At 28.5% G+C, this 26,371-nt stretch overlaps 1 protein-coding gene across 4 annotated transcripts in view; it reads left to right on the top strand.

Annotated features, from left to right (window-relative positions):
- Positions 1 to 26,371, top strand: part of LOC142325988 (ATP-binding cassette sub-family G member 1) — a 108,208-nt gene that overhangs the window by 44,507 nt on the left and 37,330 nt on the right. For all 4 annotated transcript variants that reach the window (XM_075368020.1, XM_075368017.1, XM_075368018.1 and 1 more), the window contains one exon: positions 26,088 to 26,227. In XM_075368020.1, coding sequence (XP_075224135.1) covers positions 26,104 to 26,227 — 124 coding nt within the window. In that variant the 5' untranslated portion in view covers positions 26,088 to 26,103. The remainder of the gene's footprint in view (positions 1 to 26,087; positions 26,228 to 26,371) is intronic.

Genomic DNA, 26,371 nt, shown 5'->3' on the forward strand with positions numbered 1-26,371 from the left:
AATAAAGATATTCATTACCTAAGGTTCTTCAGAATTAAAAACAATTATAATCTGACCTATTCTCTGTTGATCAAGACTATATTCAGTCAACATATTAAGTTTGACACGTAACAATCGTAATTATTTGATTGAGAAGTTCTTTTATTATTTCCATAACATTTAATTAATAGTTAACTCACAGAACTCTCAGGTCTGTGAACTATAGATTTCGTTCATCTTAAATTTAATTTTAAAAATTTAGCTGTACAACGGAGTTGAATAAAACAGAGTTAAAATGAGGAATAGAACAAAATTATCGATTCTTATTAATGTAAAAGTTTTACCAATGTCAAATAATCTTACTCTTTTAAAAGCATCGCAAGTGCTATTTTCGTTGACACCGGACATCACTGTATTATGACTGTCAAATAGGTACTTCCATTATTTTTTTTTTTTAAATAAAGGTGTCCAGAGGAGGAAATTAAAAAAAATATGTTTATCGAAAACCTATTCAAAGTTGAATATTTAATTGTACTGAAAAAGTGAAAATTGTAGTGAGAAAGTGTACTAAAAAAGGCACAATACTGCACTCTAGTAGAAGAACGAACTCAGACAGATATGTTAGCCTTAAAGACGGAGTAAAATGTAATGAATGAAATACCTAATGTGTAACCGCCGAAAAACAAAATGGAAGTGGTAGGTGATGTCTGGAGTAAGTAGCGTCAAAAGTGAAGGGGAGACTGCGTGTTGTTAGTTTGGTGAGGAAATTTCCCTTCATAGCTATCTAAAAACAACTACACTTGCCGCTTTGAAACGTAATATTTCATGAAAAAATGTTTAAATACATCATTTCCCGTTCTTTCTTTTTCCTGTTTAGCCTCCGGGAATTACCGTTCAAGAATTATTTCAGAGCATGAATGAGGATGATATGTATGAGTGTAAATGAACTGTAGTCTTGTACAGTCTTAGTTCGACCATTCTTGAGATGTTTGGTTAATTGAAACCCAACCACCAAAGAACATCGGAATCCACAATCTAGTATTCAAACTCGTAAACTGCCTTTACTGACTTGAACGCTGGAACTCTCGACTTCCAAATCAACTGATTGGGAAGACGTGTTCACCACTAGACCAACCCGGTGGATACACTATTTCCCCTAAAAGTAAGAAATTTTACTGTAAAATTTCGTTAGAAACCGAAAACCGTTTAAACTGTTTAAACCGAAAACTGCTATTTGGCTGAAACTGTTTTAAAAATAAATAAAAGGATGAGTTACAGGACCTCGCTTTTTTCGTGAATAAATTTTAATTACTAAAGTATCAATTCTTCGTGTATGTCTTCTGAATTACAGGATACACATCAATTTGAGGGTTTTATAACTTAAATAATAATCAATTATTTAATATTTTTTATACCCTTAAAACTATTAATAGAACTAGGGTGCTGGGTCGACCCAGTTTTTGAACGGTTACGGTTCTTCAAACATATAATTGCGCGAGGGCATTGAGACCCACCCCAGAGTGTGATTTTTATGGAATGAGGCACAGCGCATACCTTGATCGAATGCGACAGGTTCTTGCAACACAGGGAAGCACGTCTTAGAAAATTGAACGGGTGCGGCACGTGGTATCAATTATACGTAAAAATATGGTGGAAAATGTGATGCATATCCCCCTGATTTTCCCTTGGGGCTTTGTTCGTAATTAAAAAAATTTCGGCTCCAAGGGGAAATAATAAATAAATACTAAACATACTAATGGGCAAGAGAATTCTACCAAAAGTTTTTATATGTTCTTCTCTTCTTTCATAAAATAATTCGCTTATTGTTCCGATAGAAATATATGTATATTTGTTGGATTCCGTAACTGAATGATTGTAGGCGATATGACGTACCAGTCACGTAAGAATAATAACCATATTCTTTATTATAAACATTGTCAAGAATAATAAGCATTCCAGCTTATTAGGGAAAGTGAGAAGTGAGTGAGGTTTTCTGTTACCTTCTTCACTTTTATACTGTTTTATTTCAGCTTTCCAACTTCACTGAAATTACTGAGATGTCTGGAGTTTAGTAATAAGATATTTATTAATTTCTAACGTCTTAATTTTAATACTTTATAATTAAAGTTAAAATTAGAGATCTACAAAATTCAATGCTCTGCATGATATAAGAATAAAAAACTTTTTTAATTTTGATATTAAATTAACTAGAAAATTAATTGTCTTGTTTTACTTTAGTTATTGTATTTTTAAATGTTAAATTTTCTTTTCTCATGAGAAGTACTTAAAATTTTTAAGATATATTTAAATCTTTACTAGTTTAGATAATAAAATTATTTATTTATAAATTATCAGTCGATTGTATAATGTGTGGAACACGTGCAAATAATTATAAGAATGGTGAGCTATATTTTTCTGCTATCATATTGTTATTAATCAGTAAAAACAAATTATGACATCTTAATTAAAATTGAAAAAAATGATGTTTCATAACACGTAGAAAATTTAGTTTTACCTTGGTTTTTCGAAGGACTGTTAAAAATGTTTTGTCTTTAGATATTTTCATGGTCACAGAGAAAAGTATATTTTTTAATGCACGTGGCTTCTTTCTGCTTATCCTCTTTTTAATGTGTGTGTGTGTGTGTGTGTGCGTATGTTGTTATAATGATGAGGCATAATACATCGTTTAATTACCAAGTCAGTATTTTTTTTCTTTGATTGCATAGCTCATTCAACAGATGTCTATATGTAATAATTCAAAATAATTGTACAACAATTAATATCGGCTTATTATAAATAAATATTATTATAGCCAACTTTGATATTAAAAGTCGTTATTAGTCTTGGAAATGACTTGGCTCCCTCTTCTCTCTAATTCTTAGTCAGATTTTATCAATCAGGGTTAATCAACAACCATGAATTAGTTATTACAGTGAAAATCCAAACAAGCATAAGGTACTGCTAGCATTAGTGTACGTATCGCTTATGTAATAGCTCTTAATAGATATTTCAGACGTAAAATTCATTAACTAAACTTCAATCATAGGTAATAATTAAAAACTAATTTAAAAAAATAATAATTTATAACTTGAATTAATTTTAATAATCTGTTGTATGGTATTCATGAAAAACCGTTTTGATAAAAGTTGTTGAAAGCTTTTAGCACGGAATAACCTTCAGAAATATTATAAATTTGAGAAGAAATAATGTTACTATTGTTTAACAGTTGTGATGCAATTAATGTCAGTGGCTATGTAATTTCCTGTTTAATGCTAGACAAAACCACGAAAATTAATTAGCCTTGTACTATACTGAGCAGAAAAAGAAGAATATTGTTAATATTTTTAAAAAATAATAAGTAATACTTTTATAAAAGTAAACTCTTTATGGTGGTGAAGAAATAAGAATAGCAAAAGCAAAAAGGAAAAAAATTGATGGCTTTAAAATGTTGAGTTACAGGAGAATGTTGAAGAATAGGTCAGTTGATAAAATTCGAAATTAAGACGTCTTAAAACAAATATAAATGGTTAGAAAAATATAAAGAACAGCAGATCAGAGTACAATGTATTAAAACTTATGGGTTTAGTAAAATTGATAATCGGTGATCGTATAGAAGTTTTACAGAACGACATAGACTGTAATATAAGAAACTGATAATTGAAGATGTATTAGATAGGAAATATGTTGAAATTGAAAAATTAGCATAAAACTGAAAGAAATGGAGAATTTAACTAAACCATTTAACTGACTGATGATGTAAAAATATTAATAAATAAATAGGTGAATTTAAATAAAGTTTGTTTCTCTTTTTGGTTAATTAATTATATAATTATTTTGTTTGTTAGTGTATAATTTCTAATAGTAAAATATTTGGTGAATATGATCTCTATTAGCGAATTCAGTTAATTTGAAGTGCAAGTGTAATTATTCATTTTTTTTTTTAATTTACGTAGATAATTTACATTTTTTAATTCATAAAATCTAGTCAATCAACTCAATTTAAAAAAAAAATGTATGATTTTCGTGTGTTATTCGAATCGCTGTTGACTGATGTATAATTTCATTAAATTTTTTTCAGAATTTAAAAAACCTAATAAATTATACTTTTAAGGTAGAATTACAATTGTAGCTAAATGGATTCTGTTTTACGTATGGAGGTAATAGGTTGAATTCAGAAAATAATATTTTTTATCAGATTGTTAGGAATTCAATAAATTTAATTTACATCATAAATTTTTTTTACCTAAAAAAAATTATCCTTATTTAAATGGGTTTTATATGTTGCATAATGAGATATTAAATCCGAACATAAGCTACATTGACGTATATTGTAGTAATGTGTCAATATGACACATTACTGATACATTACTTAACACAATACATTAATAGGTGGCGCCTATTAAATTACATATACACATTTTTTGCTGCACTTCATTTAAATTTATTTCATTTGAAAGTGAGATGCGATTCTCCAATTCTTTAATAAAGTGGACAGTTACACAATTGCTGAAATAATAGTTTTTATTAACATCAAACATTTATACAATTACTAGCCCTACCCGCCACTCTTCGCTGTGGCACATTGTGGTTGCATGGATGAGAAATGAGAAACAAAACAAAGCATACATTTCATAGAAGTTTAATTTTGCAGTACTTGTGGATATACAATATTTTTTGTTTTTCCACTGTCTGCGGAGATATAAAGGCTATCTGGTTTGCCGACTCGGGAACACGCAACATACAGTTGCCCATGTGAGAAGCAATCCGCATCTAAATCTAAACCACACAATTCTAAAGATTGACCTTGAGCTTTATTGATTGTGATTGCAAATGCCAATCGAATTGGGAATTGCAATCTTTTAAATTACAATGGTGTGACTAAGAACTTTATTTGCAATAGCTGAGCACTTGTCTTCAATATTTATCAATGCTTCGTTGTAAATGCCTTCTGTAAATTCCATGGTCATATTGGTATTTTCTAGGCGTACTCTATGCAAAATATCCTCAACCATATGCGATCGATATCTTTCCCATAACTCTGTGTCGATGAAGGGAAGCAAGCGGTCACTATAATTGCGAATAATGCGCGAATTTGGTTTGGATGTGCAGTGTTGCACGCGTCATTAATACATATATCATATATCCCACTATTGGTCGTTTTCTAATAAATTCAGAGCTTGGTGAAACGCGCAGCTCAATCACGACACGATCACACAAAAGTACCTCGATTAAAGTGAATATTTAATTCAGATTGTATAATAATCTGAATCAGATGCAAGTGGATACGTTTTTTTTTTTTTGTTAATAAACAATGTAATTAGGAACAGGTATTTTTCACATGTGACTGCGGTTGTCGTTAGCTAGTATGGCGAGTGTTCCCCTCGCTTCCGGCAGATGGCACGGTTCCTGGTACACAGCTGACCGTTATAAAAACTGTTTTCTCGCGGTCGCGGGTATGTGACTGATGCGAAAAATAGATAAAAACAATCTTTGATGCGGGTTATATATCGTGCTAAAATTTGAGCTCAATCGATGCAGAACATCTTTGAGTTTTTGAAGCGTACACAAACGAACTTAACATTTTTATATATAAAGATTTGTGGGCTGCAAAAAAAAATCGCTTAAGTCATGCGAAAAAACACATCATTTTAAATGCTTACAAAAGCAGAGTAATGCTTACAAATTACAGAATAATCAAACGGCGTTGATTTCAGATGTTAATAAACTGCTAACGTAAGTAGAAGTTGTACTGCTTCAGTGTACAACGTGATTCTCGAGTATGAATCTACTAATGAATTACGGTCTCCAAAGAAACCAAAACCCCGCAGGTCAATTGAGAAAAACGTGAGATTTTGATAAAAACGCGATTCGTAAAAAAATTACACGAATTTGAATTATTTAGAAATAGTTTAGCGGCGTATTATGTCCTTTGGAAGAGAATTCGGTTATTGTCTTCGACAACGCTTCTTATCATTAAACGAAAAGAATTCCAGCCGTGTTATAGAAAAACAATGATATCAAAATGCGGCTTAGTTCAAAAGGAAAATTTTTGAAGAGGTTTAAGTTAATGTTCAATCATTGCAAAGGGTTTCGCGTATTAAAAGTAATTATAGTCCGTATAAAATTGGTTTGACACACAACGCCATATTGGTAAGTCGTGTTTTTATTCGGCTCCTAACGAATATGTTTGCCGGCCTCCGTGGCGCGAGTGGTAACGTCTCGGACTTTAATCCGGTGGTTCCAAGTTGGAATCCCGGTCAGGCATGGCATTTTCATTCGCTATAAATCATTCATATCATCATCTGAAGCAATGCATAACGGTAGTTTCGGAGGTTAGAAAAAACAAAAAAAAAACGAATACTTAGTTGTGTGGTTTCAGTGTTACTATTTGTGAATTTTGCTTTTACATAGTAAAGAACGCTAAATGACCAAAAAACGATTATTTGGTCATATATATGTAAAAAAATAATCTAACAAAGGATTTTTTGGTCATTATGTAGGGATATTATTTTCTGTGTATTTGGTTATTTCGACTTTTTTTGTTTGCATAGTCTTAAGTCTATCTGGGCTATAAGAAAGTTGGGTGTTTTAATTTATTTACTGTAAGTCATCCTTCTTGGTGGCTTTTCTTTTTGTTGTGGTTTTTTTTTTAATAAAATACAGATGTTTTAGCTGTTAAATATAATTCAAAGAAATTTTTTACTTAATCAGTTGTGATTTTGTTTACATTGGCAACGGCCATACGGGCTCTTTGTGATTGGTCGTTGTGTTTGACAGCGGCCATCTTGCATTGATCTGATTGGTTTTCCTTTGTTTACATTTCCAAATTAAAAATGTAAAAATTAAAAATAGATAGATAGATTTATTAAAAATAGATGAAAACAGTCTTTGATGCGGGTTATATATCGTGCTAAAATTTGAGCTCAATCGGTGAAGAACATTTTGAGTTTTTGAAGCGTACACAAACGAACTTAACATTTTTATATATATAGATTAATTCAACAATCTTACATGAAATATTAGGATAGTTTATTACTCGTCTTATTATATCAGTATTATTCGTTTCTACGTGAGTTGCTGATTAACAAAAGTTTCAGATTTTTAGCGTGTATAAATAAAAGTTAATAATAATTAAACTGTTCCGTTTAGTGAACTCCTGTGTACTGGTTACAAATGTTAATTTCGACGTAATTGTGTAAAATATTCATTTTTATTTTGGATTATTTGGTGAATAATCAAAAATGAAAAAGAAATAATCATACAGGAAAAATAAAAATAACATGAAGAAATATATCTCAAAAAACTACAAGAAAATGAATATGAAGGGGAAGAAAATGTTAAGAACAAGGGAAGAATAAAAAGATTAAGAGAAGATGATAAATATAAAGAGGAAGAAAACGTTAAGACCGAGGGAATAATAAAAAGATTAAGAGAGGATGATGAATATAAAGAGAGAGAAAATTTTAAAACTAAAGAACGTGTACACAAATTAAGATCAGAAGAATTATATCAAACCAAAGAGCGATTAAATGATTGGCAGCAAAAACAAATAAACGAAATGATAATCAACTCCGAATTAGCGAGAATATTATCCGACAACATCAGAGGAGTAATGAACTATAAAATAAGAATTTTTTGCAGTTTATTAAATAAAGATCGTGCATGTATATGTTATTCTTGTGAGGATCTATTTTTCAGTCACTCTCGTGAACTTTAATGTACATAAAATTAAACAGAAATTCCAGAATAATTAAATAAAATTAAACAAAAATTAAACTAGAAAATCCAAAAATAATACGATTCTAAATTATAATTTTCAATTAATATTAACTAATCAGATGTTTCACCAAATTTATTACATATACACATATTTAATACCTACTAAATTACATTTACACATTTTTGAAAGTACATAAAATTCTATTTTACTAATAATTTTAATTTTTTTTTATTATCTTTTAAGTATTATTATTATTGTAAAACTTTTTTACAATCACGGGTTAATAATTATTAAATCAATATATTTAAATTTAAAAAATTCAAAGTTAAAAAAATAAATAAAAAAAGTTAAAAAAATGCAAAAGGAGATGAAGTCCTATTCGAACCGATGTGCCTTCCCTGCAAGATACAAATATTTCATTAATTAAAATTTTAATTTTAATTTCGATTGCAATCAAAACCGGAGGTGTATAACTAAATGTTACAACAGTACTAAATCAAAAATTTCAACATCCTACGACTAATCGTTTTTGAGTTACGCGAGATACATACGCACATACATACGTACGTACGTACAGACGTCATGCTAAAACTAGTCAAAATAGATTCAGGGATGATCAAAATGGACATTTCGTTGAAATTTGAAAACCGAGATGTTTCGCGATCACAATACTTCCTTTATTTCGTACAAGGAAGTAACAAAATCGATTCGAGTACTATGCACCTACTATATTCTTTTAAATTTATTTATTAACCTCTGTGTACACAGTTATAATTTACTCTTTGTGTTTAATGATAAATGATTATTTACATGACAGAAAAGTTATTAAGTGCTTTTCTTAGTTTAAACATGTGTTTTAAATAATTTTTTTTATATCTAATAAATTAATGTTATGTACATTATGTCATTTAACTTTATAAGGAAAAACTAAACAAGTTTTGTACAAATAAATATTAATAAATTTATTTCTACTGATGAACGTATCTTAATTCCGTATTCCGATATTTAGCTAACATGAGCCAGCTAACCAGGCTGTAAAGGATGACTACGTAACTTTCCAGTTAATTTAAACTATATAAATCATATAAGAATAAAGGAATAAAGGTTAAAAAAAAGTAAGAAAATCTTGCGCAGTTCTGCGCAGGAAAACCGATTCTAGTTCTTGTACATCTTGTTTAGTTTCGGTTATTCAAAACAGTCATTTGCATACCCATGTTACTCTTTAAATTCCTACGTTCACTACAAATATTAAAACTTATGTTTAATAGCGGTTGGCATACACATATATCTACATTAAAATATAAAAATACTGCAATTTTCTAGATTTATTTAAATAAAATACACTAAAAATTAAACCAACAAAAAAGTGTTATTTCGTGTTAATATGCCAACTTGTATTCATTCAATAATTATTTGTAAATTTATTTATTAGATAATTTCCGTTACTTTTTGTTAAATAAGGATTAAAAATTGGCTGATTGAATCTGTGAAACACTTCTTTGTTCATGTGTTTTAAAATATTAGGATGGTATCGTTATTTTAATTTTTTATTTTATTTAGATAACATTGATTAAATAAAATCAGATGTCTGTCTTAAATAAATATAGGAAGCCATCTTGACAAAATATAAATTTTGGAATTAGTTAGCTCCAAAAAAAAATTTATAATTAAAAAAATTACATTCCAAAAAACATAATGGTGCAACAATTAAAGCCCGTAAGATATTTTCATAATATTTGTTGGAAGCAATTCGTAAATATTTGAATTAAGTCTCTAGTCTTCTCCCAGAAGAAGCAGTTAATGTATTCCTTTACTTACTGATCATGCTGTAGCAAAATATTTTAAAAGGTAAAGATTAAAAATGTCTATCGTAACTTCCCAAACACTCTGAAATAGTTTTTTTGGGGGGCTGGAGAAATTTAAATCTACACACTATTTTGTTAAATTTTTTTATTAATTTTTAAAAAATATTTTTTGTTAAATTTTAACAAAACATTAAAACAATGAGGAATAAAATTAAATTTGAATTTTTTTTAAAGAAAATATTTGGGTTGTTCCACTCTCTTTTTTAGCATAAGTGAATTCGATTTAATCATTGAGAATGTACGAGTATTATATTGTACTCCTACATTAAAAATACAAATTGTGTAGTTTTTAAATAAATCTAGTTAAAATAGTTTTCTTTAATCTTTAATCTTTAGATTTAATCTTTTCCTTTGGCGGAAACACATGCGCGCGCGCCAGCGCGCATGTGTGTGTGTGTGTTATCTTTTCCCTCATATTCATTGAGTACGTTTTTGGGATAATATTTAATGAAGGAAGAATTAATTCAGACAAAAAATTAAACAATTTTCGTGCGATAAAGTTTTCAAAAAATTGATGAATTGTTCCTTCCTTTCAGGGAACTAATACATAAAAATAATTGGTTAATTTTTTTAGCCTAGTTGGTCGGATGAATGACACATCTTAACTTTTTCTTTTTTATTTATTTATTTTTTATTTTAATCCTTCTGATTTTCCAAAAAAAATTATACGTAAAATTAAAATGAGACAAAGTTTTTTTTGATATTTTACTGTATATGTAACGTGATTATATTCTTTCAAGTTATGTGGTGTTCACAGTAAGAAACATGTTTAAACTATAGAAAAATTCGTGAGTTTCGGATCCAAAGAACTGGAATTAATTATATCACGTTGTAATCTGTTTGAGATCACGATTACCATTATGTAATTTCCTCAACAATGTCGTCAGCAATGACTAAACGTGGGTGATTTGTATGAAGTAACTTTATACATTTGCACTGTTCTTTACGTAGTATAACTGGTTATGTAGATTAGAATCCACCTAATAGCACAATTTAGCATCAGCTTTCTTTAAATAAATGTATACATTTTTTTTTCTTTTGAGGAAGTTTAGAGAAGTAACAGGAAGGTTATTGTCCCGAAATAAAAAATAAATCAAGTAGTCATACATTTTTCAAAATTAGTTTGTTTTCCGGAATTTTAAAAACAATTAACTATTTATTATTGCTTAATAAAATTTTTCCAAGTATTTGTGCATAATGTAATAAGCACAATTTTTAAAAAAGTACCCAAGATTTCTTTAGCGATGTTTATTCATTAATAACCTTTGTGACCTTGAATATCAATACAATTAATAGCATTTTTTTTAAACATAAGTGGATTGCTATTAAATATTTATTTGAATTGAAGTGTTAATTCGAGTTATTAAATACATGAGCGTTCTTTGTAGCCTTTTTTTATTTAAAATTAAAAATTACTGTACAAATACACAGCTTATAAACTTCCTCATAGCAGTGTTATTGGATTTAACAGCGTTTGCACATTTTTTAAAAAGTTTAAATGATCTTTTCCTACGCAAATAGTTAAAATTTTTTTTTTACCCTTAAAGTATTATTTAAATTAAAATAATAAAAACAATTTTAATTTAATTTTTATACTATTTATAATTAATCTTAAAACTAATAATTAATTTTTTATATTATTAAAATGTTTTATTTCAACTATCGTCGTCTAAGATTCCAATTTTTTATTTTTTTTTCGTTTAATTTTAGTAATTTTATAAGTTTTTTAATTTAAAGGTTTACCTCATTCCTTACATTATAAACGATGAAAACTATTCTAGAACTAATATATCTCATTTAAAGAAAAGTAACAAACAAAAATCTTATGATTTTTTCCGTTTATAGATAATTTATGTAAATAAAGTGTTACGTTTAAACTTTTAAAATTAGATAGCTATTTTGAGTGTTAAACAATTACTATTAGTAAATACTGAAGAAACATTATGTGTAAGAACGTAAATAAATTAAATGAAAAAGAAGAAGAAAATGACAATAAATGTTCATTGACAAAAAAAAAATAGTATTTAAGAAACATTTTAAAACGAATTTTTTTAATAGTATTTTTTACGGTAAGAGTAAATTATTTACTCTTTACGTATACATTTTCCTCAATATCTACAAATGGTAATTGTTAAATAATCAAAATAGCCATTTATTTTTAGATTTTAAATAAAATTTTTGTAATTTTTTTTGAGCTTAATCTTGTTTTGCTATTTACTCCTTTATAAATTACTTGCCCATTGATAGATTTATTAACATTATTTACTTTATAAGACATAAATAATGAGAGTTTAGCTTAACTACAATTATAAAATGTTTAAATCTATTAAAGCGCTTTCGGACCTTCGTCCATTCTCAGGAATATCCACTTCATTAATTGTAAAAACTTTACATAGCCGACCACCGTGGCTCGAGTGGTAGCGTCTCGGCCTTTCATCCGGAGATCCCGGGTTCGATTCCCGGTCAGGTATGGCATTTTTCACACATGCTACAAATCATCCATCTCATCCCCTGAAGCAATACCTAACAGTGGTCCCAGAAGTTAAACAATAAACAAAGACTATATAACTATTCATTTAGAATGAGATAAAATAAACTAAAATTTTGTATCCATAATAATTGATTTTCATATTATTATAAGTATAGTAATTTTACTATTAAAAGTAAAGTATCACGCACGTAAAAGTAAAAACATGTCCTGTCAGTAAAAGAATCTAAGTTGTATAGTAATATGAAATGAAAGCAGTTTGGCCAACCTAATAATTATTAATTATTATTTATAATTTATTTAAATAAAATGTCATTATCGAATTAGTTTGTTATTGTTTAAATAAATGTAAAATTGTTCTAAAATATTAGTTTTATAAAAATCATTAGAATATTCTAATACATCAATCAAATTGTTTAGATTATAATTATATTTGTATTCCAAAATGTGTTTCGCGAAGTTAGAACGGTCTTTATTTTCTTTATTTATACAGTTAATATGTTCTTTGATTCTAATTGAAAATGATCTATTAGTCTACCAATATATTTTAAATCACAGTTTTCACATTTTAAGCTATTTACTTCTTGTTTGTTTAGATTATATTTGTTGTTTTAGAAGGATATTTATTATTTATATAATTTTTCTTTTATTAGTTATATATGCTGTTCTTAACTTAAGTGATTTAAATATTTTATTAGATTTTCTGTAATTTATATTATATTCAATTTTAACATAATTTTTCCCAGTAATATTATTTGTGAGTTTTATATTATCTTTTATGTATATTTTATTATTTAGGTTATTGTTTAATTTGTTTACTAAATTTGCATTATAACCATTTGTTATAGGAATATGTTTAATGTTATTTAATTTATTATTTAGTTATATAGAATTATGTTTTTAAATATTTTATTGCTGTATTAAAAGAGTTAAAAGTTGCTATTTTTTGATTCCAAAAATGAAAGGAATTAAAATGTATTATAGTATTTTGTATATAAAATACCAATGGCGCCATGTTACGAAAATTTAACCTAAATTATTTACTTTATCGTGAGATTTTTCCCAGCCATTTTTATTTTAAATCGTTCCTTGAAGGTAATTCTTTTAAATCTATATCTAAGTTTTAGTCAACAATAAACACACCGATTACAACTTAAGCTTCTTTCAGATTAACAATAGTGACAAATTTTTAAAGAAAAAAAACATGGGTAAATAATTTGATGATCTTTAATTTTTATTTCTGATAAAATTATTATTGTATTGGATTATTGTTGCCAATGAAATGCATGAATTCATTTTAATACATTGAAATATTTTCAAGCAAACTTTAAGAACATTATTTGAAAAAATTAAAGTGAAAATAATTTTCTCATATTCCAAACATCCTTAGTTTACGCTCAGTAACAGTTACTTACTTACTGTGTTTTATTTGGTTTACATTTTTGAAAACGCTTGTTCCTCTCTTTTTTGTGCGCCTTTCTTTATACGGAATCGGTTCCTTTTATGTCTATTCATATTTAAAATTAAAATAAACTTTAAAAAATAATACAAATATTTCCAGAAATGGAATAGTAAAATAAAATGTATATAATAAAAAAACCGTTATGAAAAGCTTCATCGAATTTATTTTTGTGGAACCTAAATGTAGGTAAAGAGAATTCTATTACTCGTATAAGTTGTTTCAGGTCTATAACAGATTTCAAGTTCTTTAACACATTTACTTTCTTTAAATAAGAAGTTATTCATATACTTGACCTCGAATGAGAAATGAACCGGTTTGTTTCGTGTAATGTGGAACAAAAACTATTTTTAAAACGTGAAAATATACACTATAATTTGTCATTATTCTGCCTAAGTCAAATGATCCTGAGCATCATTCCTGGGTAGACTGTTTATATTTTTTCTCTTTAATAATTTTGTAAACGTCGCTTCGATTATAAAACCTTACCTTAATTTGGAGCCGATTTCAAAAAAATCGAACTTAAAGATTTGAAAAAAAATGTATTAAGTTTTATTTTTTAGATTTAACATATTTTAAAGGTTTTTTTTTTAATTTAAATTGTGGGTATTCTTTCAACAACAAAAAAATCGGCTAGCACTATGAAAAAAAATCAATCTTCAAGAAACGCAAGAAACTTGATTGTTAAAAAATTAAGAAAAATAAATGTAGAAAAACGACGTTAATCTGATTATTTGTGATTGTAGATAAATTAGATTAGATGTTTAAATATAGATTATCACTGAGCACGAGGTAAAGCCTTTTTTAATCCTTAAGTTTTCTACCAAGTTTGTGAAAGTTTCACGTTAAATCTATTTGATTTAACGTTTGTTTGTTTTATTTGATAGGTGAAAGTTTCACCTATTTTAATTCTTCACCATTATTACGACTTTTGGAAAATTCTCCCGATAATTTACTTACACATACTTGCAACCTTATGTACATGTATATTTTATTAGTAAAAAAAAAAAAAAAAAACACATTAATTTAGACATTAAGTATAATTCATAACAATTGGCAACTAATGTAAAATTAACATTTCGCTCGATAAAATGTCTTTTTTTTATTTGTGTGATTGTTTCAATGATACCTACTAGTTCTTAACTCCTGTAACAAATGTTCTCAACTAACCGTGTCATCGATTATAAACCTCTTAAGTTTTATATATGTATATAGGGTTTATAGAAAACGTCGTCCAATATTTATGTTGCATATTCTACGCATAAATATAAGATAAATTATGTATATAAACGTGCCCTCTGAATATGCTTTGTTTTCTCGTCTATCTGTCTTTGTGTTTTTGAATTGTAATTCATACTAAGAATAAATTGACGTAACTTGATCTCTTTTTGTTGATTTTTTGTTGTTATTAGAGTAGTATTTACCCTAAAATTATTTTATAACAAATACTAATAATAAATAATTAACCCGATTCGTTTAGAAAGGTTAAAATAGCAATCATATTAATTTTTAAAGTTTTAATATTATGATATAATGTCTTAAATGATTTAAAGTTTTATTTCATTAGCCAGTGATAATTGTTCCATTTTAATAAACTTAACGATAAAGGCTTTTATTTTATATTTAAAAAATTTATTTTTTCATTGTAGAGCTATTGTATGCATAGCATATCTACCTATATTATATGAGGATAAGTCAATTATTATCCGCAATTTAGTTATATTTTTTTTATTTATTTTGGTAGTACTGTCGTGTTGCGTAGATGAAGAATGCGTGGCTTGATTGTTGTTATGTCTGTGCAGGTTTGATACTGCTAGGTTAGTTCCATTATCGCTGCCCTGCCTTTAACCATGGCTGGTCCGCTTTCTGTTTGCAAGAGCAACGTTGATCCGTTTTTTGTGGTCGGAAGGTGTATCAGGGGCCGAAATACATCGAAGACTCGGTACAGTACGGGAACAGTGTGTTGCCGCAACGGAGTGTCTACGGATGGATTGAAAAATTCAAAAATCGTCGCGCAAGTTTTACGCACGACGAAGAAGCCGGACGACCGTTTACCGCCACAAATGAGGAAAACATTGAGTGTGCACGTGACATGGTTTTCTTAGACAGACGAGTAACTACCGTAGAAGTGGTACATCGTCTGCAAATTAGTCACGGTTCTGCCTACGAAATCATCCACAACAGACTTGGGTTTCATAAAGTTTGTGCAAGGTGGGTCCCACAACAACTCACACAGTCGCATAAACAAACGCGCTTGGACATCTGCCAAAAACATTTGGATCGCTATGGTAACGAACGGGACATCTTCTTAGACAGAATCATCAATGGTGACGAAACACGGATCCATCATTACGAGCCGGAGAGTAAACGGCAGAGTATGGAATGGAAACATCCAAATTCGCCCTGCAAAAAAAATTCAAGACCCAACCGTCCGCAGGAAAACTGATGCCTACGATTTTTTGGGACTTACAGGGCTCAGTACTTGAACATTATGAGGAAAGGGGCACGACAATAAACAGTGCGCATTACAATGAGATGCTTACTGCCAAGCTGAAGCCTGCAATTCGAAGCAAACGCCGAGGACTGCTGTCGAAAGGTGTTGTGTTTTTGCACGACAATGACCATCCACATACTGCTGCCCATCCTGCTGAAACTCTCCAGAAACTCAACTTTGAAGTACCGGCTCGTCCTCCGTATAGTACTGATCTTGCCCCTTCTGACAACCACTTGTTTGGTTCACCCAAAGAGGCATTAAGGGGCCCTCGATTTACCTCGGACGAAACAGTGAAAGAAGCGATGCATTCCTGGCTCGCAGCTCAACCGAAAACCCTCTTTTATGAGGGAATCAGTAAGCTTGTGCAATGATGGACAAAGTGCGTTGAAATGCAAGGGGACTATGTTGAAAAATGATGTACATGTAAGTTTCCTATTTGTATTGCAATAAAATTTATAACTACATTGCGGATAATAATTGACTTACCCTCGTATATCTCACCAGGGGAATTAATTGTTAGTTGTTTCATTTATTAAAGACGTATATGTAATAAAAATAAAACATATGCTTTACAGTATTCCAAAAAATAGGTGGTTCATTATTCCACTCATAATTTGTTTTAATTTTATTTTATGTTTCAACAAATTGACCGATTTCGATGATTTTTAAAAAAAATTTTATAACGGAAATTTTCCTGCTAATCTCTTTGTAAATTATTTTCTAGATACCATTAGTAGAACGTATTATAAACTAAGAATTATATCATTTACGTAGACGATTTAAGATATTTTCCATTTTGTCATTACCTTAGCTTACTATTAGATTATCATAAGATAATTTTTAATATATGCCTTAGTCATTTTCCTTTTTAAACTATTCACGCGTGAAAAGTCAAGAAAATTGTAGGAAAACTTAGGTTTTTCTACCTTATTTTACTAATGTATTATTTATTTACCTAATTAGGTAAATAAATAATACATACTCCTTCGTTCTAGATAGGTTTAATTAGGGCTCTGCAGCCAGTTCCATTACGTTGTTTCTTTTCATTCCTTTTCTGACTTTTACCAAGCCGCAGGATTTTCATATTTGTATTTTTTGAAAGTGGCTTTTTCATACAGACAAATTTTTTTGTAATCTTGTCCACATTTAAAATAAATAATTTAAAAATATAAAATTATTTTAAATATCCCAACTAAAAACATTCTTTAAATTTCATCTTTGAAGTCAGCTCTAAATTAACCGCTTTTAAGTTATCGATAGTCGTTTAATAAATACGATGTAACGAAAATCTCCAGACATCTAATACAGTTCTCTTGATTAGGGACTCGTTAATCAGCTGAATCCCTTGTTAATATACCTTGTATATCTTTGGATCGTCAGGTAAGGACATGTTGGTAACTATTACCTAACAACAGACTGGTGATCGGGAAACAGTTTTGAAAAGCGTTAAAGTATAATTAATCCGTCCGAGCATCGAACTGTCTATCTTCCGCATGTGTTAGCGGAAGATAGCTGACTCTATGCATCATTCAAATACACAGTCGCCTACAATGAAGCATTTGTGTCCTAATTTTTTTTTCGAAATATTTTCTTACTTCATTCTTTTTATTAGGGCCTTAATGGTTTTTTTTGTTTATTACGAATCTGGAATAAAAGGATATCTCTTTTAATTCCTTGAAAAGTATTGGACCGTACCTGAAATTTAGCAAGTTTTTTTTTTCATAAGCCAATTTATCTGTACTTCTGTCCAAGTGAGTTCGTTGCAAAGTTTATTGATGCCGTCCCGAGTAAATTGAGCCTCGTCAGTAAATAAAATGAACCTATGCAATCAGCGGTTCATGTTCAACCAATTGCAATATTGCAAACGAAGAAAATTTTGTACTGGTTGGAAAATTTTGTACTGTTGATTACGGTAGGAGACAACTTGTTACGAAGTGTCCTCTTCGTAACATCATGTTTCGGAAAAATTCCGAACCGCCGTGAAAGGCGTCGTGTACTGAGTGGTGGCTTGTAGCTAAAATTAGTGGGGGTGCTGCTCCAGGAAATTTTTTTCTGGGCCTTTTCAAGGCCAAGGTTAAAGTTTTCTGTAAAATAAAAGAACCGAAAAAAATTAATCAAGTAAAATAGCTGGAAGCAGGATAATAATCTAATTCTACACTTTATCATGTTCAAATATTCGGTTTAACGGAATAAATAATAAAATTTCAATACAGATAATATTTTTTAGTATTATTAAATAATAACATAATAAAATGTCCGCTTAAAAACACTATAGTCCAATGGTGCCTAATTTAAATTTCTATGTACACAGAAACAAATACGTAATTAGTTTTTACTAATTACCTTTAATTTCGCCCTTCCAGCGTGTTTTTGGATAGATTTGGCGGTCAAAGAGCCCTTGCTTTTTGCCATCTTCTGATCACTACTGAAAAAACAACTAAACCACGTTCATATTCCTTCCACCGACTAAACTAGAAAAGGGAACGAACAAGGAACGTTCCATACACACACGGAGTAAAAAAACTACCTTCCACCAGCACGCCTGGGTCGGCACTGCAGGAGCGACAGTGCTCGCTCTCCCTTGGAGCCTCGTGTGAAGCTTCCTATGAACACATTTTCTCAACAGCCAAACACCACGCCGGATTGTATGGAACTGTTAAGAGCCCAGTTCCATACAATTATTTTTGTATGTTTTTCATAAACTGGGGGATGACTAAGGACATTAAGCTTAAGGATTATATGTTGTACAATATAAAGAAAGAATTAAAAGAAAAAAGGACTCATTATATTAAATGTTATCGATAATATCAAGAGGAAAGAGAGAGTGCTGCTGTTCCACAATGCCTATATATGATCTGCCACTGGATGTACTAACATCCATACTGCATTGAATAGCCTCGATAATGGTTCCATCAACATCAGCATCATGATGGGCAGAACGGTTGTGGTGAGTACTAGTACTGGGAAGTGTTCCTGTTTCTTGTAGCATATGGAACATTCAATTAATTGTTTTAGGATTTGGAACTCTGCGGTTAGGTCTTTGATATTCTGCAGCAGCTGTTGCATTTCCACCACAATCGCCAAGATAAATACCATGACGGCATGCTCAGGAATCAGGGGAAACTCTTTTGCTAGCCGTAACTTGCTAACGGAATGCTTCTGAGCCCATGTCCATATGAAATTTTTCTTTTTTTTCGCTAGTAGAATGAGGTCAGAAAGCGTCGGAAACACTACGTCAATCACTTTGTATATGAGACAATCTTAAGAAATTTTGTTTACCCAGTTACTAAATTTTTATATTGTCGTAGTGTTCAAAATATTGTAAACTTCCTATTACCTAAAAATCAAGACTAATTTTAATTTTTATTTAAATTTTATTTACTAGTTCCTTATATTTATCTCTGTTTCTTAAGATAATTGTTTTGACAGTTTTGTTATTTAATTAATTTATAACTAGATGAACAAAAATATAATGTGTATTATGTATACACGTATTTTATTTTTTTTTAAATCAACTTATTACATAATTTATGAATGAATGTTTGATTGATTAATTAATGGGTCACTTACCTAATATCTATTTGTTTCATTATTCATACTGTATTAACCAAATACTTTATATCAATTATGTAGTCTGCTACTTTGCTTTCGTATCAATCATTAAAATTAATTTTGTCTGTCATTGTCATTTACCATTTATTATGTGAGCCAGATCAATCTATCCTATTATTTAATAACATTACTTATCTTTCCTTTCCTTTCCAGACAATTAATTAATTTTAATTATTTTTTTTATTGGCTGAAATTTTTATCATACATTGTTTGTTTTTTTAGCAGTTTCGATACTAAATTCTTTTCTCACAGTTTTTCTATTAATCCAGATGAAAAATGTTATTTTTCCCATAAGATAGCATATATATGAATTATCATATACATATCAAAAAAAAGAAACTATTGAAATCAACTTATTTTTGTAACCGATGCTATTTGTTAAATATTTCAGTTACGTTGACTTAAGAAGTTGATAATGTAAATTTTTTTAATGTAAGATGATGTTCTCCTACAATATTTTCATTCATATTAAACAACCGCATTAAAATTGATAAATTAAATATCAAGTGATAAATTGGAACCACATAAATAGAAAAATATACATAATTAATAAATATTATCTCTAAAATATGTATTTTCCTTCTTTATTACTACTATATCCTTCTTTACTTTGGAGTTTTTACTTTGGAATTAGCTTGGTTTCCTTGTTATTAATCCTAAGTATCTAAACATGTTTGAATCGAATGTATTTTCTCCTCTAGATCTTCAGTTACCTCTTAATAAATTTGAGCATTTTATTAGTGTATGTTCTGTTGCAACAAAAAATCAGTCGATTTTCACGTTGAAATTATTTCATAAATAATCATCACCTCATATTCTGTCATGAGTTTACCTTATTTAAAAAATGTATCCAGTTATGGTAATTATATTATGAATCTAAGCCAGATGGTTGTATTTGTCATGCATTTTCAGTTGGTAGGTAGTACCTAAATATTCAATCTGCCTCAATATAAACCAGCTTATTTAAAGTTAAGCTTTATGCCATATTTATACTTATAGATCTTATAAGATGAATCCCGAAATTAATTATTATTTATTGATTTAGTTAATGCACTTCAAGCCAATTACTAATAATTACTAGTCATACTATTATTTACAACTCATCGGATAATTATAACGTACCCATCTGTCACAGTTGTTGGCAGTCATTAGTTTTTTTTTTTTAGTTTTATTGGATCCTTGACTATATATGAATTTCAGGCAATGAAGTTGATTTATTAACCAAAAAGGCTTTGTTTATATCCAAAATTAATAGACTTTGTAATTTAATGTGGTAATTTGTCAGTTTCTTAAATTTTATTTGATAAAAAAAAATTAAATTATTTCGGGAAGCCTAAAAATTAGACAAATTTTTGTTTAATTTTTAGGCAAAAAAAATTGACAAATTCCAATTTGTCTAATTTTTTATTTATTTGTTTAAGTTAAACATTATGCTTTAGTACTTCTAAGGTGCAAAGTTGTCGGTGTAGTTCAGAACTTAATCAAATGTTCTTTGTTTTTAAATCAGGAAACCATGTTGAAACACTCAGTCCACTTTCAGATTATGAAGCTACAAACATTTCAACAGACATATGGATTATTATTTTTTAGAATAATACTATCATTCAACCAAGAAAAAATAATAAAAATGAAAGTATAAAAAACTCGAATAAATTTATTTAATAAGCAAATATTAAATAAAACGTTTAATGAATATTAGCCCCATTGAAAATAAAAATGTATTTGTGTGTTTAATATGAATATTTCTACTCATTATTTAAAGATAATTTAAATAACAATCTATTAAAACTTAAATACAGAATCCCAGTTCATCAGAATGACATTGAGTTTTAATTAAAGCAGTTAAATGTGAATTAGATTTGTTCCATTTTTAATTAAATATTAATCTATTATTAATTTTATCATTTATTTGCATTCCCTGTTGGCTGTGTAATAAATTGAAAACTGATAAATATAATTCATTATTTTATCAAGTATCTATCTTTAATTTTTTATGTCTTGTGTTATCTTTCATTTATGTTTGTTAATTAAATTAATTTATAGATAAAAAATAATAAGAATATAGAGGAAGAGAGAGATTGAGTGTGTGTGTGTGTGTGTGTATATATATATGTGTGCATGCACTTGTGTGTGTGAGAGAGAGAGATTCTAATTGTATTGTTGTTTCCTGATACTTGGAAAGGGAAAGAAGTATGTTTCTTAGATATGAGAATTGATTGTAGATAAGATCAGCAAAAAAATATCAGAGAATCCTGTTCTTTAATCTTGGTTCTTTGCCATTATTTTTTTTTATTTTTTATTTTATAATAGTCATTTCTTTTCATAATTAATTATTTATAATTAATAGCGATGTAAAAAAAAATAAAATACACAAAATATTTTCTGTAATTGGTTTTTTGGATAAAAATACTTTGTAATACTGGTATATATTGGTTTACTGTCTTCTAAATGTGTCTGAGAATGTTTCACTTTTACTTCACTTAGATTAAGGTAATAATTTTTAAGATTTTTTGAAAAAATGTTAATGCATTCAAAAATTCTTATTTTGTTGTTCAAAGGAATACAAATTTTTCTATTATATATATTATTATTATATTTTTTAACTTATAATTTGCATTTACACCATTATCCTATCGATCACAGGTAGTGAATATAATGCATTGTTTTATAATAACATAAGAGGTGGATTAGTCTCATATGCAGTATGTAATAATGGTAGAGATAGTTAGCACTAGTCTTTACATGTAATATTCAGTTACTCAATACCGGTTATGTTTTAATGATGAGTAGTACTTTTTTTTGTTCCTGCTACCAGTAGCTATTTTGTTGGATTCTAATTAAGAATGCTTCCTGGCCTGTGGTTCATAATATAACAAGCTACACAGATATACTTATCCCACAAAAAGGGACACAGTTGTCTACAGTACCTAAATTAAGAAAGCTATACAGGATTCCTGGAGACGTCCATAATATCAAATGAATCTCAAAATAAATATCAAAAAATTTGATTTTTACATTTAATCTCCAGTCCTTCTTATGATACAAGTAAGGTGTCTGAGGTACAAGAGACAACAGTAAAATATGCTTTCTATGACAATAATGATGTTAATCACACCCTATAAAATACAAAATGATGGTGACACTTCCAGGGCTGTATTAACTACATTTTTGGGTTCTTAGGGTGTTGATGTGTTACAAGTATATTTTTTAGCTTTGTAAAGAAGGAAATGAAAAAGTCAATTTATTCATTACATTTACTAGATAACATGGAATGCTTCTTATTATTGAGAGTAGTTAAGTTATTTTTAATAGCCTTGGGTCTAATATCAACCAAGAAATAATAAGCATTTCCAAGGAAAGTAAGGAACCCTGTTTGCATCTTCTCTGAGCCAAATGTACTGTTGCAATCAGCATACCAACCTACCAAATTATTAAAGTCAGTCCTACAAGTGAAACTTCTGCTCTGGGTATCCCAGGAACTGGGTAAGTAGTAAGTATCATTGTCCTCAAAGAAATCAACTCTAACATATGTCTTTTGTACCATGAATAGTAAGCAATTGATTGTAGCCATATGAAAAATTAGGATAGATTGTAAAGAGCTCCGTATTAATGTACTCTTCTCTCAAAATATAATGTATTATTTACACTCACTCACTGCCTCTACTCAGCATTATTTTCTATTAAAAAAATTTTTGGATAAAATATTTGTTTTAGGAACAACTGTTACCATACGTAGATTATAAATCAGCTTGATGGTAGATATTGTGCCTTGTTCTTCTAAATTCTGATATAATTTTCTCAATATTTTGTTCTCAGTTATGAAAAACTATTACATTAGATTATCAAAGACAAACTAAAATTCTGGAAGAAATTTTACTCTCTTTAAAGAATAAAAATATTTTGGTATGTGTGTCAAGATTAGAAAGATGTTTGTTTTTAGGGGGTAAACTTCCTTTACATCTTGTATATTAATGCTTAAAATTTATAGATACAAAAAAAATTTATCTAGCAAATTCAGCATTAAGAATGCCTCTTCCAGATGGAAATTATTTCTATTTTTCTTTGACGATACAGTATGAAGTATACCAAGTGTACTACAGTTAGAGATTCAAGGTAGAATTACCACTTCTTTTTCCCATAGATTATCTTGCTTTCCTGTAATCTTTTTAACATGTATATTATGACCTCTGCAAATGAGGTAATCTACTTGTAGCCACAAATGAATGTTTATTATATGTATTGCAGTGCATTATGTTGTTTCAAGTAGGAACAATGTGAAAAATAGACTTTAGAAAAATATTCTATTCTTATGATGGATAATACATTATTTAGATCATCAAAAATAGCTAGGTGTATTACTTATTTCATGGATAAAAAATAGAGTAATCCCCACATTTTCCTAAGTGGACCAAGGGAGACTGAGATAAAATTATAATGATAAAAAAGACATTAACACATCAAAATAATAATAAACAAATATGTATGTGACGATAGTAAATAAATAAATTTAAAAAATAACAATTTTGAAGGTGATGAAAATTATTTGAGTACATACTATTTATGTTAAATGAAGACACCAAAAATTCAGGGTGTTTTTATTAACTAGTCTATTAAAAACTGATCATCAGAGTATATTGATTTCATTAAAATATTCTATAATTAAAAAAATATATATTTATTTAAGACCTATACATGATTAAAGTTTTTAAATTGCCTACTGTAAAATGAAACACATCAAATTTTTACTAATGAATTATATGATGCTGAAGCTATTTATCTTTGTTGATACAATATGAAGTATACCAAGTGTACTACAGAGATTCAAGGTAGAATTACCACTTCTTTTTCCCATCAGTCCTATATAAATTAATAAACTATCTCGCTTTCCTGTACTCTTTTTAACATGTATATTATGACCTCTGCAAATGAGAATATATAAACAATCGGTAATCTACTTGTTGCCACAAATGAATGTTTATTATATGAAATTGCTGATTATCTAGTCATATTATGAGAATTAGAGAATGGTTTATGAATAATACAGTATTTCCAGAACCAAATTTTTAACATGTAAGTATCTACTAATAAAACCAAAATGATGTTGTATGTTTGTAATTAAACTTTGTGGTCAAACTCATAATGATAATCAAGTTGTAATACATGTTACACTTTTGATTTCATAATAAAGTTTCAAAAAAGCAGATTTAATGTAAATATAAACATTCAAACCATCCGTGCAACAGTTAATGAATTTTACAAAGAAAAACAAATCACAGATACAGTTATATGGTAAAATGGCTGTATCAACATTCTTATTGGTTCTGAAATATGGGTATCAAATAAAAAAGATAAGCAAGAAAAAACAACTGGGTGAGATTTATACTTTCAGTTGTAGACATAAAAAAATGAATAGCAGGAATATAGATATTAGGGATCTGAACAATTTTTATTCATCTCGCACAGTTCACAAGAATTTAGAGAGGCCGTTACTGCAGAAGCTATTGCTTTTACACCATTAAAAAGACAAATTGTGAAAGTCTGAGGAAAAGGTGATAATAAAAATAAAAAGGTTTTAATCAGAATAAACAATACTGTCTAATCCACCAGAGAAAATTATTAAGTGACAGTAATTAGTTATCAACCTGTTGTCAGAAGGTGAACAAATAAATAAATAGTTATTAATGTGCTAGCTAGACAAAACTGCAGTTATAAAATTAATACTGCTCCTTAAAATATTGATTAATGATTACTAATCAGAAAGAAGCATTGTCTGAGTAAATGTAATGTGTTTATAAATAACTATGTTGTAAGTTTAGAATTTTTATACATAAAGAATTTTTATACCTAAAGTAGTTACATTATTATTTTGTACTCATGTGTGTTACAACACATGTATCTTCGATGTAGATGCTATGACAAATTGTTTTTAAAAATAATCTTATTGTTATTAATGATAATAGTTTAAATTTAAATTAAACTACTGCGAAATTTTACAAAAACAATTTATACAAAAATAATTATCTATTGTTTTATTGTAAACAATTGTGCATCATAACTATGAAATATATTGCAATGCAGTTCTGTAGTAAATAACCCTGTTACAATTACACACATTTATGTAATAAGTTCATTGCACTTCATAAACTCTATTGTAAAAGCAAACGTAAACAACATGACTCACTTTCTAAACATTTAGAAATTTGCTATTACTGATCTTTTGACATTTTAGCATTTATACAGTTTACTGATTCAATAAAAAAATAATAATAATTTATAAATAAATCAGAGTATAAAAAAGATGTTTTAGGAAGAAACATTATGAGTTTCTGTTTGAATGTTACATTAAATAGATATTATGTAGATAGGGGTTGTTGAAACACAAAGTTTTAATTAAATCACTGCTTTTTCCTACATAAACTAAGAAATTAGATCATCTACTTGAAGTAATTAATATTATTTATGTTTTTCAGATTTCTGTAGTTAGCAATGGAAGACGTAGAATTAAATGATAGGTTAGAAACTACAAAATTCTCTAGATTGCCAACAATAAAACCAATAGATCTTAAATTTCAAGACCTGAATTACACTGTTTCTCAGGGATTCCGTAAAGGTAAACTATTTTGTTATTATAATTTTTGTTACTATTTATTATTTTTATATTATCATTTTCAAGATTAGTTAAACTTCCAACTTGTTAGGTCTAGTAGTACTTCACAATCGTGTCTATCTATGTTGTTCTGAATTACATGTATTG

Source organism: Lycorma delicatula, chromosome 6, assembly GCF_047948215.1.
Source record: "Lycorma delicatula isolate Av1 chromosome 6, ASM4794821v1, whole genome shotgun sequence".
NCBI lineage: Eukaryota > Metazoa > Arthropoda > Insecta > Hemiptera > Fulgoridae > Lycorma > Lycorma delicatula.